A 14,903-nucleotide genomic window follows, 5' to 3' on the forward strand; every position below is an offset into this window, starting at 1 on the left:
TTACTTCATACTCAGTGTCCACTGAACGGATTGTACTTTTGGCTACTTACCCTGAATATAATTATCCATTCATTCATTGGCTACATCCACTAATATGTTGAAGGTTTTCCAATGTATTTGCGTTTCTTAGCTATCAACACACAGACTTTGGGTTGTGTAATCTGCGCAGATACAGTAGAAACAGAGTCCTGTAGAAATGATGCTACAAACAGGCCTTAATGGCTCTTATCAGTGCAACATAATTAACAAAATACAACATTTCATGACCTTGTTTTTTTCCATTTTTCATGGAAACTGTTATGCTGTTAAATTTAGCATATACTCTACAACAAACTAGCGCTAGAGTGGACAATCTGCTTCTGGCATGCACATGACCAGTGTACATGAATGGTCATGTAATCTGTGTTTTGAAGTGTGACTGTATGGACGGAGATTACTCCTGCAACACTTGTCTGGACAGAAATAATTTTCTTTAAAAATGAAAAAAAAATATGAGTGTCTTCCATCTATAGAATACTCTTCATGTAGGACAACTCTCAATCCTCTCAGTCTCTGAGAGAGACAAACTAAGCTAAAAAACCCACTACAGTTCCCCCAAAGCTACCACCATGCAATATCAGTCCATCATAGTGAACAAGGGAGACGTCAAATATTTATAGCTGTTTTATTGCTGTGATGAATTGGGACATATAGTAGAGATACAATTTACAACAGATGGATTCCAAGAAGGCAAGAGAAAGTGGAGAGAGTTGAGACATGGAGAGAAAGTGGAGAGTTAGAGCAACATAACACCAAACATTTTTTACCTCTGGTCATGGTCAGCATGTCTGGTCAGAAGTTAAAGGTCAGCAATTTTCAGGAGGTCTTCAGTTACCCTTTAAGCATAAAAATAACTGTGCTGTCTTTTTAAATATGATTTTGCTGAGGATTTATTTCTGCTGGATATATTCAACTCTATAAGGCAAAATGGAGATGCATGTAAGCCTATATGGGAATCACACTGCTTCATAAGCATCAGTATAAAATAAAAAAAAGACAAAACATTTAACACAATCTATTTATTTATGTTATCATTTTACAAAATACAATCATTTTTCACGATACAATGAAGATTGTAATTGCTATTACACAGCAACAATGAATGCAATGAGTTACACATCAACGATGTTCTGGGTTTGGCTCTACAACAACAGATTTACTTGTGAATGTAGCTCTTCATCAGTGGAAGGAAGTGAAGTTTGTTTTGCTAACGCTACCTAGCTTATGTTAAAATTAGCACCTTTACTTCTAAGAGTAAGAACTCAGAATAAAACCTTTCTCACCATGAGCTGTCTCTGGTGCTGGAAAGAAACACCAATGTTACCTCTTGTTTGGCTTCAATACATACATACTGTATGTATTGAAGCAAAACTATACATATGTATGTATGTATATTATATGTATATATATATACATTATATATTTATATATACAGTGTATATATATATATAGCTAGCCATCTAGCCATGGTACTTTCCAGTATATAGTCACTGCAGCAGTGTGACGATGTGTGGCTTCAAGGGTATTTTAACTCTATCTTTTAAAGGCAAAACATGAAACATTCATGAAACTGGTGAGAACAGCTGTTAACTAACAAAGAGCACAGGCTATCTAGCAAAAGCAGAAAGGAATAACAGCTTTGAGCTGCCTGTCTCTACACAGTGTGTTACATATGGCCATAGATTGCAATAACTAATGGTGCATTCATTAGAAACCGGTATGCTTGAGATAATCTGAGCAATAACGTTCATTATTGGCTCTAAAAATAGCCTCCATCTGCAGTGGAAGAGGTTAGTTAGTGGACCTTTTGTTAACATTTTTTTTTGTCAAATTATGTTCAGTCTCTGTCTAATGGCGGTTATTAAATGCATCAGAGAGGCCCTTGAGGACCAGCACTTCAGTTTTCGTGGTGATAGGTGTGATAATAATAAGTTCCCCGAGCCCTCAGGTATGATACATAAGCCAGAGGTCAGTGCAATAAATGAAAGAACCGCTGAGCTGTGTGTTATTTAAAGCTGACTCATTAGTGTTGCCCACACACAGTGTTGGAGCCTCATCAGCAGCATGCCTTCTGTCAGCACTCACCTATAATGCTTTACATGCGTGTGGCGTCCCCGCAGGTGGTAATGAACAATCAGCGGAAGATCATCTGGCCCGGAGGAGAGACGGAGAAACCGCAGGGCTTCCAGATGTCCACTCGACTAAAGGTAGCGTGCCTTCACTTGGCTGCTGTAATGTGACATTCATGTCTACACAGATGGAGTACGGGACCTGAGCTGATGTACTCATGTTGGACAGTGCGTTAACGTTTGTTTCTCAGAGAGTAAACTTGATCCATCCGTCTCCATAAAGGCAGCAGTGATGTATTGGCTATGACTCGTGTCCCTTCCAAATTTCTCGTGGGCCCGCAAAGAACCTCTCATCTGTATCCTTGTCAGTTATTTTTACATCCATCTGTTTGTCCTCGTGCTGTCCATGAGCATCTGGGAGTTTTGTACATGGGCATTTGTGATTCTGCTGGGAATTTTCCAAGTATTTGTGTCCCTCTGGCTGGGGCACTCTGGAGTCCCCCGGGATCGATCTGGTCCAGCTCTAACTATGTGATAAACAGCTTTCTGTCCCATCTGTTGTAGATAGTGACGATACACCAGGAGCCATTTGTGTATGTGAAACCAACTATGCCGGATGGAACATGCAAGGAGGAAATGACATTAAATGGAGTCTTTATTAAAAAGGTTATCTGCACTGGGCCCAATGAGACCATCCCAGGTAACACATCAGGGACGTTTATATTATCACTGTGCTTTTACTGCACTCGCCAAACACCCACTGGAGATGCATACATATATATGCAGTAGGTATCTATATATGTATGCATGTATCTGAGTGTGCCATTCAGAGTGAGTGACTGCTGGGACATGCTTCGTTTGTATGCTGTGTGTGCCGTGTGACTGTGTGTGGTCGTCTGCAGTGCAATGTGTCACGTTCCCTTGTTCAGTCTACGTGCGCCGCCTCTGGATTAAAAAGACAAGCACCGCTATGTTTCCTCTGGAGTGATTGTAACTTGCAAACTTTGCTGGTTTTGTTACAGGTCGCCCAATCGTTCCCCAGTGCTGTTACGGATTCTGCGTCGATCTCCTGATCAAGCTGGCCATGACCATGAACTTCACCTACGAGGTGCACCTGGTGGCTGACGGGAAATTTGGAACTCAGGAGCGGGTTAGTGTTACGTTAACAGTCACACTTATATAACACAACCCTTTTATGTTTGTCATCAGTTTATTCGACTCCACTAACACTTTTGATCTCACTGACAAAGTCATAGAGCAGAGATACATGGACGTCAGACGTCCAGAGGGTAAATTTGCCTTTCATCACTGATCTAGTGTCAGTATTTGAACGTCTACACTAAAGGATTAGGCGAGCAGCAATCACCATGGCTCAGTATTGTAATTAGGTTTCCTATATGAAATGACGATAACATCACATAAAACACAGTTGAAAACTTACCAGATAAAATATGCGAGTGCTCCCTTGGCACAGTAAAAAATATAGCAGTATCTTGACTTACTTATACATCAAGTTACTGATTGTGAACCTGGAAAAACATTAAATTAAAGGTTTTGCTTTGTTTACCAATTTAACCCAGATAACTGGTTGCCAAGCAGGCACCAGTCCAAAGTGAAAATATGACTTACTTGTCATGTAAATAGGCTCTAAGTAAGATGGGAGATGGATAACATAAAAAGTGTGCCTTTAAAAAGCTTCAACTAATGTACAACATGACATTTAATACACCCTGCAGCACGCTCTGCCTCTGTGTATCACGACTAAACAATCACACTCTAATTTATTGGCCACCAGCTGCTGTGGTCATTGGTACAAAAAGGTCACTTTCCTGTTTTGGTTAACAAATTGATTCATAGTCTCAGAGGCTTTTAGACTCCACTTTTCTGTCCTTTCTTGAATTCTAACTATGGACTATGGACGAAGTGACACAGTTCTTGACAATGTGTCACTTTGCCTTTTGCTATTTCTTTCAATTTCTTTTCCAATTTGTGAATATCATCTTTCCATCACACCGTCCTGACCACACTTTGTATTTCTATTTTTGGTATTTATGAAAATGAGAAAACGCACACAAATCATTTACTTACCAAAAATCACCTAGACCCAAGAACAAATCCTGTCATAACAGGGCAAACTTCAGTTTTATCAACCCTTTGCTAGGTGGTTTGGTGAAACAGGACATATAGTCACCATCTAAAAGGACAATGTCACAACTATACTTAACCTAACCTTGTGTTGCTCCAATAGAACACCTTAATGAATTGATAGAGCCTAGACTGTCCCTCAGGCACCTTTAGCTTTATGTCTTTGTAACGCAGTCAAGTTTGACCTGCTGACGTTGCCCCTTATTAACCAAAGATAACATAATTCTGACAATTCAATATAAAATGAACACCCACAGAAATTGGACACAAAAGGAAAGATGGACAAAAAGAACAGAATGACCTCTAAAAACATGCAGTTTTTTGGTTTCCTTTAGTGCATGATCTTTCTAAACTACAGCAAATATCAACTCCAGCTCTGTCTTACGTAAGACGGAGACAGTTTCAAAGATGTGGAGCACACCTAGCCCCGCCAGGCTTAACCCAAATCCTTAAAGCCTGGAAACTTTAAGGATAGCGGTTGTCTAAAAGACAGCGGGTTGATAGCTGATGCTCATGTTAACACCTGTCTTCTGGGACTCCAGGTGAACAACAGTAACAAGAAAGAGTGGAATGGCATGATGGGAGAGCTCCTGGGGGGCCTGGCTGACATGATTGTTGCCCCGCTGACTATAAACAACGAGCGAGCCCAGTATATCGAGTTCTCCAAGCCGTTTAAATATCAAGGTCTCACCATCCTGGTTAAAAAGGTAAGTAGCCTCTTCGTCTTGGGACACTTTTCATCACTTCTGCTGCTGTATCACAAATAAAACACAGCCAAGATGCTGTTTTACACCATATTCTCACAAATACAGACTCTCTCCTTATTATTCAACCCTAATGTTGGTGGCAGTTTGTCATAGCTACAAGGCAACACAACAATGCATGCAATATGGTTCATCATCTGAGAATAGTCACTGAGTGGGATGTGAATCAATTCTGTATTGTGTTTCTTTTGCATTGTTTCCTCTTTAAAGGACCATTCCATTGTTTTTGCACAGTTTTTACCATAGACTAGTGTTTTTTTTAAGTGTTTGTATATAATGTGCAGCCATAAGGTGATTGAAGTTGTTCGTTGTCGACCAATAACCGACTGCGCTGTGTGTTTTCAGGAAATTCCTCGCAGTACACTGGACTCGTTCATGCAGCCGTTCCAAAGCACACTGTGGCTGCTGGTGGGTCTATCGGTGCATGTGGTGGCGGTGATGCTTTACCTACTAGACCGGTTCAGGTACAAGGGGGACCTGTCTGTGTGTTTGTTTGTGCCCATGTGTGAGTGTGTGTTTTTGTCCGTTCATGACTGACTGGAAGTGTGTTTGTACATAACTCTCCCCCCCCGAGCGCTGCAGATCTTCCCTGGGTGTGGACACGGAGGCAGACAGAGGGGAAGATTGGCTCCTACCATCCCACCGCTCTGTCCCCGTGCCACCGTCTTTGTCTGTTTTCTTTACTGTGGACTTTGTCTCCCTCTTGCTTTGCTTTGCTCTCGTTCAGTTCCCTTCCCTGCCCCGGGGGTCGCCAGGGATCTTTTTTTTCGCGCCCCTCTGCAAGGTTTTCTCAGCCATTTCTCATTTTATCTCCCACAACCCTCCCGATTTCTCCACTCTAGCCCGTTTGGAAGATTTAAAGTAAACAGCGAAGAAGAAGAAGAAGATGCCCTCACCTTATCATCTGCTATGTGGTTCTCCTGGGGAGTGTTGCTGAACTCTGGAATCGGAGAAGGTGAGACACACCCAGTGAGACAAAATCACCGCAAATCAGCACGCACTGAGCAGTAAATGCTCCTTTTCCCCAGAACACACAATGATGTCGAGTACTTTGATCTTTACACAGCTTTGCAGTTGTAAAAAGACCAACATCAAGGTTGGTTGTGGCTCCAGGTGCTGTCTGATTGTTGAGTTATTCTTTGCGGATGACAAATGAATTCCTTTCAAATCACATTTTGTAATGACAGGCTTTGATGCGGCTCGTCTTTAAACAGCCCGTACCTGTTGCCTTTCATTGCCTCATTTGTCCTCTAGTGTTTTCTTTTCATTTCCGATATTTTTAGTGGGTTATATTTTTGGTCATTTCTTTAGTTTTGCAGCTTTTATTCTCACATAACCACTACAAATACGGAAATACAATGACATACCAAAAAAAAAAAAAAAAGAAGGAATTTAGAGTAGTAGAGTAGTATTTGCTAAAAATGGCTACAGCTGTGGTTTGCTTTTAGCCAGCTTTTAAGGATTTTATGTCAGTAATTAAATTCAGTCGTTAATTTGCTCTAGAGTTGTCAACCCTTTATGGAGAAAGCTGATACATCCAATAATTCTTTTATTTTTATCTTATATTTTTGGGGCTTTTTATTGCCTTTAATTGATAGCACAGTGGAGAGAGAGACAGGAAATGGGGAGACAGAGAGGGGGAATGACATGCAGGAAAGGGCTGTCCGATGCGGGATTCGAACCGGGGCCGCCTGCAGTGAGGACTGTAGCCTCAACAGCTCTACCAAGTGAGCTAAATGCCGCCCCACAGCCAATGATTCTTAATCGGTAATTAAACTAATTTGGCTCAAACACCATTTTAGATGCAAGGATGAAGTGTGGTCAAAGGTTGAGGTCACTGTGACCTCACACAATGTGTTTTGGCCACAACTCACAAATTCATACACTAATTATACACTAATTATGACACAATTTAACTCCAACATAAAGATAAAATGAAGTGAAGACAATTTATATCCAAATGGTGAATGGTCAAATACACTGTGACATCATTATGTTCTTCTAAAAAGCTTTTGTCCATTATCCAAAGCTGTAACTCAGGACACGGCGATTGTGACCATATTTCCTGAATCTTGACTGGCCGGCAGAGGAAAATACTGAAAGGTTTTACAACTTGAACTCACCACACAGGTGCGCCGCGCAGCTTCTCAGCGAGAATCCTGGGCATGGTGTGGGCTGGATTTGCCATGATCATTGTGGCCTCTTACACTGCCAACCTGGCTGCCTTCCTGGTGTTGGACCGGCCTGAGGAGCGCATCACCGGCATCAATGACCCAAGGGTGGGTACAGTACAGTACAGCGGGGGGCGACTCCACCATGTAGGGATGTCACGATTACAAACGTCACAATTAATTAATCGTAAAGATCCCTTAATAGCGTTACTTTCACAAAAAGATGATGTTGGAACCATATCGGCAGATGTGCGCAAAACTAAAGGTAAATGCACAGGTACCGGTCCATTTTCCTAATGTAACATTGAATTGGTAGGAATTTAAATGTTAGTGTGTCATTTTTAATTTTAAAAAAAAGCAAAACAAAACAAAAAACGATTAAAATAAACGCAAACATTTAGTATAGATAACAATTCATGACCTGAATATTTCAAATATTTCCCCTGGGGATTAAGAATTGGTCATATATTAATAGATACCTATTTTGTGTAAACAATGAGTAATGTAATTATATTTTGACGGTATTTGATTTTACACATTCATAGTGTTGTGAAATTAATTAATGCATAATAATCGTGATTATTTCTCTGACAATAACCGCACCAAGAAAATCTATAATCGTGACATCCCTACCACCATGTCATCTCAAAAATGGAGGCGATCAGTTGTGGTCACACTGTCTTTGTCAATGTCTCTCCGTGCAGCTGAGAAACCCATCAGACAAGTTCATCTACGCCACAGTGAAGCAGAGCTCTGTGGACATCTACTTCCGGCGGCAGGTGGAGCTTAGCACCATGTACCGCCACATGGAGAAGCACAACTATGAGAGTGCCGCCGAGGCCATCCAGGCCGTGCGTGACAAGTGAGTCTCGGCCAGGCCGGGCCGACCAGAGCACATGTCGGCCGGCTGCTCGAAACCTATAAGGCACACAGAAACCCAGGGACAGTCCAGTCAGCTTCAGGGGAGGGGACATGGACCTTCCGGGACCAGGCGGACGCGGCGGGACTTACTGCGGCGCTCCGTCTGGTCCAGGCCCATCGCCCGAGAGGTTCCAGGGACAGGAGCAGGTGTGGACGTGTCATTACTGACACCAGTGTGAGGCTGTAGCTAACATTGAGTGGAAGAGCACCCTTTTTCAGGTTTTACCCAGACGAACATCTTTGAGATGGGGTGGAATCCAATTGGGGGACGCGCCCTCACCCATCTGGCATTGGATTTCATTTGGGCCATAAGCAACGGTAGAGATTGCTGGTAAACGCTGAATGACACGCAACGATCTGGTGTGCGAGAGAGAGAGAGAAGGGTGGGAGCCGTAAATGTGTATGTAAATCATTGTACTGTTGCACCGTAACCCCCTCCTTCCCCCCCTCCTCCTCCTCCTCCTCCCTTCCTCCTTCCTCCTTCCTCCTCCTCCTCCTCCTCCCTCCCCCCTGCCCCACAGCAAGCTGCATGCTTTCATCTGGGACTCTGCGGTGCTGGAGTTTGAAGCCTCGCAGAAGTGCGACCTGGTGACCACGGGAGAGCTGTTTTTCCGTTCGGGCTTTGGCATAGGCATGCGCAAGGACAGCCCCTGGAAACAGAATGTGTCCCTGGCCATTCTCAGGTCTGTCCCAGCCGAAGCTGCATTACTCGTATGACTTTTTTTTTTTGTTTCTTATCAATATGATTTCACGGTCACGTTTTGACCAGTTATAGCCACCCAACACATTGCCTTATGTCACATCTTCTCTCTCTGTATCTCCCCTCCCCTGGCCTCTCTGTCTGTCTCTGTCAAGTGTATGTCTGTCTGTCTGTCTGTCTCTGCACCTGTCCCGTGTGTCTCATTTGTGTTGCTATCTGGGAGTGAGCGGCTCGAATGCTCCGTCACTGTGGCAGTGTATTAACTTTGTCACCTCTCTCCCCACCACCCCCAACCCCCTGCAGTTCTCATGAGAACGGCTTCATGGAAGACCTAGATAAAACCTGGGTGAGATACCAGGAGTGTGACTCACGGAGCAATGCCCCAGCCACACTCACCTTTGAAAACATGGCAGGTATGGTCCTAATGGCGTAGAGAAAGCGTTAAAAAAGTGATTGGACAAAAACTGCAGTGGTAAGGTACTGTAGCCCTTTTTTGTCCAATACCTTTACAAAAATCGTTGTATTTAGTGTCGGCGTGGGTTGCTCTGTGGAAGTTGTGCCGTACAGTTATCTTGTGCTGTGGCTTTGTGCGGTTGTGGTCTTCTATTACTACTGTGTGGTTTGATTTTGCGGCCGTCGTCGTCAGTAGGAACGGGTTGAAAAGGGAGGGAGGGAGGGAATGGGGGGGGGGGGCAACCACTGGGCATGACGAGCAAACACCATGCATTCATGCTCAGTGGGAGCATGGAGGAAGGAGTCGCAGAACCACATCACATCTCTCTGCTCTGTTTTGTCTTCGTCTGTCCCTTTCCAAAAGGGGTCTTCATGCTGGTGGCTGGAGGCATAGCAGCAGGAATCTTCCTCATCTTCATCGAAATCGCCTATAAGCGACATAAAGACGCCCGCAGGAAGCAGATGCAGCTGGCCTTTGCGGCCGTCAATGTTTGGAGGAAGAACCTGCAGGTAGGAACGATCCACCTCCGGCCGCTCACACCCAGGGTGGAAGGGATGGGGTGGAAGGGATGGGGAGGGGGGGGGGGGGGCAAGAGAGGCAGCAAAGACCCCTTCATGTGGGGTAGATTTCTGCCTCTCTGCCCCTCTGGGAGTTCTTACTGTAATTTTCACCAGTGGTTATCACTTATCAGACCGGCTGATCGCCATATGAGAAAGCGTGATCTCTGATGTGTAAATGTTCTGTAAGGGGCCGTCCTGTAGGTAGTAAGAGTCGCCGAGAGGCCAACGGCGCCCGTGTCTCTTGTGTGTGTGTGTGTGTGTGTGTGTGTGTGCCTGCAGGACACTAAGGAGGCCTCAGGAAGCCAAGCCATGGCCGGGACCCCCTCATTAGTATGTAATGAATTAATTAGCAGGGCCATTTCCACTCCCATATACCACCTCTCGCTCTCAGAGTAACAAATACCAGAATTAGCGTTGTAATCCTCTAACACCACGGACAACCGGATTAAAAACTTCCACCTTCCATGTCCATGGCATGAACCGATAGTTCTAAGCTGCTCGTATATTACGCTTCATAAGGTCAGATGATGTGGACAGAAAAACATAAACAAAACATCCACGCCAGAAGCATCGTGAAAACAATAACAACAGCGATCACTGATGCGCTTTGATTGCGTCAGCGCTGATCGGCCTCACTCTACCGACAGGCAGCCAGGGGCCAGCCGTACAAATAGAGCATGAAGAGTAAAATCAATGCCCTGGCACGATCACACAGCAGTGACTCTCCGTGTATTGTCGGCGTCAACTGCAAAGCGTCATGCTACAGTGCACACTGTAGTCTCCTTATCCACTGTAGTGTCCATAATGCAGACACCAAATGACAGTGTAAAACTTGCATGCCAGAGGCGTTGTGCAAACACAGTGGCCGCCTCAACAGGCATCAGTTTAAAAGGTCAGTTCTCCCAAATTTCAAAAGCACATAATATTTCCTCTCCTTCTTGTGGTATCTAGTCACGCAGATGGATTCATGTGCTGGGAGGTTTTAACTTCTGCTACACAACCAACAAATTTGAGTTTTATTTATGGTTCAAATCCATCTGCACAGTGAGGATTCCACAATTAAAGATTTTTTTAATTTTTTTAATTTGTGTGAACTGACCCTTTTTAGCTTCAATCAAGTGATACAGTCCTCCACTTGGATGATGAAGAACATGATTTGCCCTCCCGTCCTCCAGTGCAAACAAATGTGGCTGTGAAGCGTTGGAGCATAGGAGAGACCCCCTCCTCCCCCTTTACCCTTTATATGGTGTCACTTCCTGATTGGCTAGCTCGCAGGGCTCAACATCTGACGGCCAATCACACACAGTGAGTCCGTGGCAGCCCAGTCTGCTGCCTCTCTGTAAAGCCTTGAACCAAAACTCAGTGTCTGGCCTCCGCTGAATAGAGACAGCAGGGCTGGAGGAAGGTATAAAATCACAAGTGCCTGTCAGCAAATCAGTGTCCTTCTGCCATCGACCTGACTACTGTATGTAACTGTCCTGAGTGTCCTCATGTGGATGTACGTTCTCTAGGTGCGTACAGCAGGAGAATGCATGCAGGGCAGTGGGTGGGTGGGGGTGGGGGGCATCACTGAGAAAGGAGAGGGACACACTAAACTGCCCGTAGACCAGCGCGTTTCACATCCGTATCAAAAACGATCATGTTGATCTCTCTGCACCGCTGAACAAAGACAGCTCATGCATGCTCATCTCGCTCATCGACCATCACCGTGGGCCCTAGAGCTACAAAAAAAAAAACGGACGCACACACAGCGTTCACTGCCGTAACGGGGTCTCATGCATGCAGCACGGAGAGAGCCCACGTAGTTGAGCTAACATGAACTGCTCTGTTCGGCGTGAATATTATTCAGGATATTATTCATACTGTTTGGGTGCACTGATTTGATCTCATTTTCACAAATTAAAAACGACAACACCACGGCTGGGTAGCGCACAAAGTCAACACAATGGAAAATAACAGTTTATGTGGCCTCCTCCTTCCTTAGTGCAGCGAGCACTGAGACTTGGAGTCTCATCGTTGGCATCATTCCTGACCGCTTGCACATGTGTTTGTATGTATAATGTGCTAACACTGCAGGTTGGTGTATTATGCAAAGCACCGTGCAGTAACGTGCACCCACAATGCCTTTCAACACAAGGATGCAATCTCAGAGAACGTGCACTTCTGACTAAACAAAATCTGTTCACATGGTTACACCCCTCATCTTCTGCAGGCTGACTTTATCTTGACATGCTGCAAAGTCCTCAAAATATGAGTTTATTAACTACCATAGGAAATGAAGGCGCATGCACTGACAGAACTGCATGCCGAAGACAGACTAGCTTTATATTCAGGATCTGTAGCCACAGAGATGTAGAGGAAGTATTTATATTTGGGTTTAGTAATGAAGCTGCTTTATATTCTGATTTAATCTTTATGATCTAAATTTATAATCTATATTCATTATTATTATGGTTGTATGGTAATCCTCAGCATTAGCAGTTAGTTTAGCAAAAAAAGCTGTCCAGCACAGAAGGCAAAAAGACAAAGCTGGGATCTACCCCAATAGGCTACGTCATATTTAGCAGCGAGGGCCAGATATTTGAACTGTCCCTGTTGGTGGACAATTGGACTTACATTTATCACATTGAAAGAAACACAACAGGTGCTGTTGTTGCACTATATCTGCTGTGTGTGTGTGTAGCTAACTGTTTGCTAAACAAACCTCAGCACAGTTCTTTATTGTTTCTTTCTGCTGTTGTAAAGTTTCCAGAAAATCAGCTAAAGCACATTGTAAAGGTCATGACACTGTCTGACTGGGTGGAGTGAATATTTCTGTAACAGTTCCAACGTGGCTAATGTCTGAAGTGAATCTAGTCGTGCTAACAGAGAGGTACGCACACGATTCCACTGTTTTACAAAGCTTATCACAGGAATCATTTTAAGGTGTCACATTAAAACACTGCAAACCTCTTCAGCCACAGTTCTTTATTAAAAATATATGGAAATAAGAAAACTACTTTCTGTGATCCTGTGAGAGCCTGTTCGCTTTCTCTGTACTGGTCCTGTCATGTTTGAATAAGTAAAGGGGTTTTAAGCTGTGCAGCTGTTAGTATATGAAACCAGTGATATTAGGGATTATGGATACCATGTCTGAACTGAAGTGGTGAACATTTAGAATTTAAAATTTTGAGTGTACAATGGACTATGACTTTTGTATGTTGCCTTATAACATTGATGCTAAAAAAAATTGAAGCTGGACTCTGATACAAACTGAATAGGCTTCTGCTTGTTGTGCAGTTTGCTCTTAATGCCTCTAACTGACATGTATTTTATAAATTTACATCATACAGATTTATATTAGGATATGTTCAACTCTGCATTCCTGATTCGTCCTAGTGTGATTATTGTAGCTGTTGGGTTTGACCACTACATCACTGAAAGGCTACACGTCCGGCTTTTGGCTTTCCCTTTCAGAGCAGATGTTATTCAGAAGTGCACAGTCTGAATAATATTGAAACTGATGTGAGTTTGGGGTTGAAAACAAAGTGTCAGAGACCCTGTTCTGTGATGATGATGATGTATAATGACGATGCACTGCGGCGGCCGGCTTGTTTCTGGCGAGAAACAGGCGGCTTCTGTCCACTGTGCAAGTCCTATGCCACGCTTCATCTGACGGTCCAGCATGCCCTGCATGGCCGGGACTGTGCACACGGCACGCAGCACCTCATCAGGGCTCAGAGCGGCCAGACTCCAATCCTGCAGTCTCACATGTGTAAGAAATGTCAAGAGTCAAGATTAAGAGAAGACAACTGACGTCACTTGGGCATTGATTTTTTTTTTTTTTTTTTTTTTTCCTGAATCAAGACGTAAATAGTCAGAGGCATTTGTTACACAGGCTGACTTTCACCATTTACTAACATGAAATGTCATCTTCCAACAGGAAAAAACACATTTCATTTACTATTACCTGCACTAAAACCGAGTGACACTGTGCACCGATCACTCCTCTGCCAGCTTTCACCTGTGCTCCACGCCAGCCAATGCCTGCTCTCCACCAGAGAGAGCAGGCTAAAAGAGCCTAGTCATGTGACCTGATGAAAAAGGATGTACTGCGGGGCCAGTGCTGGCCAGGATTGATTTGTCATGCTATTTGTTTTGTGTTTACTTCTTCTATGTTTTCCCACTTTATTCCTTCCCTCCATCCATAAAGCGTTTTGGCATGTTGAAATTCACACCACACTGCCCCGCCCGCCCAAAGGGCCTCCCCCCCCCAGCAACTACCCACGACTCACTCACCCTCCATCCATCATAGAGCGCTTTACTTTGGTAGATCTTCTCCGATCATGAAATCACATGTAGAAAAACTGCATATCTTTCTTTCTTTGCACTTTAATTGACAGCGAGAATATTGTTTTGCAGCATCAGTAGGCGACCATCCTTTCACAAGCTTGTTTTCTTTCCTGCACTCCCAACACATCCTCCATCCCATTCCCTTGTGTGTGGGGTGAATTTCCATTATACCACTTTCAGGTATAATGACTTTAAATGGGCTTTAAATACTGACTTTTGTCGCTGTTGTTTTCCCTCTATATGCATTTTACTGGCATCTGATAATGTAGCTTCTTGACTTTTTATACCTGCCTGGCTTTGGATGTGGTTGTTTGCTTTGCTAGTATTTTTATTTTTATTTTTTTAAATATCCACCCTTATTAGTTCCCTTGGCTTTTGCTTAAGGATCTTTAAAGTAATAACGATCAAGTGGATGGAAATTTATTTTATTTTTCTTTTCTCCCTCTATGCAGCCCTCTTCCTCTCTAGAGACTCAGGATGTAAGAATACCTTAATATGAGTTTTTTTGCACACAAAACACGCAGTTATTGTGCTGAGAGTAGCTGTGGGGCACTCTGATGGTATGAGGGAGGGAGGGCACCAAATTGGCTTTGCCATCTTCTCAGCGTATGGTTAAACCTGCTTCTTTTTTTTCCTTTTTCCTCCTCTGACCTGTGTCAGAACCAAGCACTGAGTAGATTTTTTAGAAATCTATATCATAAGTCATATTTGGCATGTGTAGTCAATCCATGTTTAAGTCATGATCTCT

The 14,903-nt window shown here is 43.6% G+C and overlaps 1 protein-coding gene across 5 annotated transcripts in view; it reads left to right on the forward strand.

The window, feature by feature from the left end:
• Positions 1–14,903, forward strand: part of grin1a (glutamate receptor, ionotropic, N-methyl D-aspartate 1a) — a gene marked incomplete at both ends in the record, with an annotated part of 36,680 nt that overhangs the window by 17,618 nt on the left and 4,159 nt on the right. For 4 of the 5 annotated variants that reach the window (XM_083983183.1, XM_083983184.1, XM_083983186.1 and 1 more), the window contains 11 exons: positions 2,160–2,246; positions 2,673–2,808; positions 3,131–3,258; positions 4,796–4,960; positions 5,363–5,481; positions 5,860–5,972; positions 7,148–7,296; positions 7,893–8,050; positions 8,631–8,792; positions 9,113–9,222; positions 9,627–9,772. In XM_083983183.1, the coding sequence (XP_083839309.1) occupies positions 2,160–2,246; positions 2,673–2,808; positions 3,131–3,258; positions 4,796–4,960; positions 5,363–5,481; positions 5,860–5,972; positions 7,148–7,296; positions 7,893–8,050; positions 8,631–8,792; positions 9,113–9,222; positions 9,627–9,772 (1,473 nt within the window). Of the gene's footprint in view, positions 1–2,159; positions 2,247–2,672; positions 2,809–3,130; positions 3,259–4,795; positions 4,961–5,362; positions 5,482–5,859; positions 5,973–7,147; positions 7,297–7,892; positions 8,051–8,630; positions 8,793–9,112; positions 9,223–9,626; positions 9,773–14,607; positions 14,635–14,903 lie in introns of all 5 variants that reach the window. The other variant, XM_083983185.1, reaches the window with a different exon arrangement.

The sequence above is a fragment of the Trachurus trachurus genome, assembly GCF_905171665.1.
Source record: "Trachurus trachurus genome assembly, chromosome: 12".
Taxonomy (NCBI): Eukaryota; Metazoa; Chordata; class Actinopteri; order Carangiformes; family Carangidae; genus Trachurus; species Trachurus trachurus.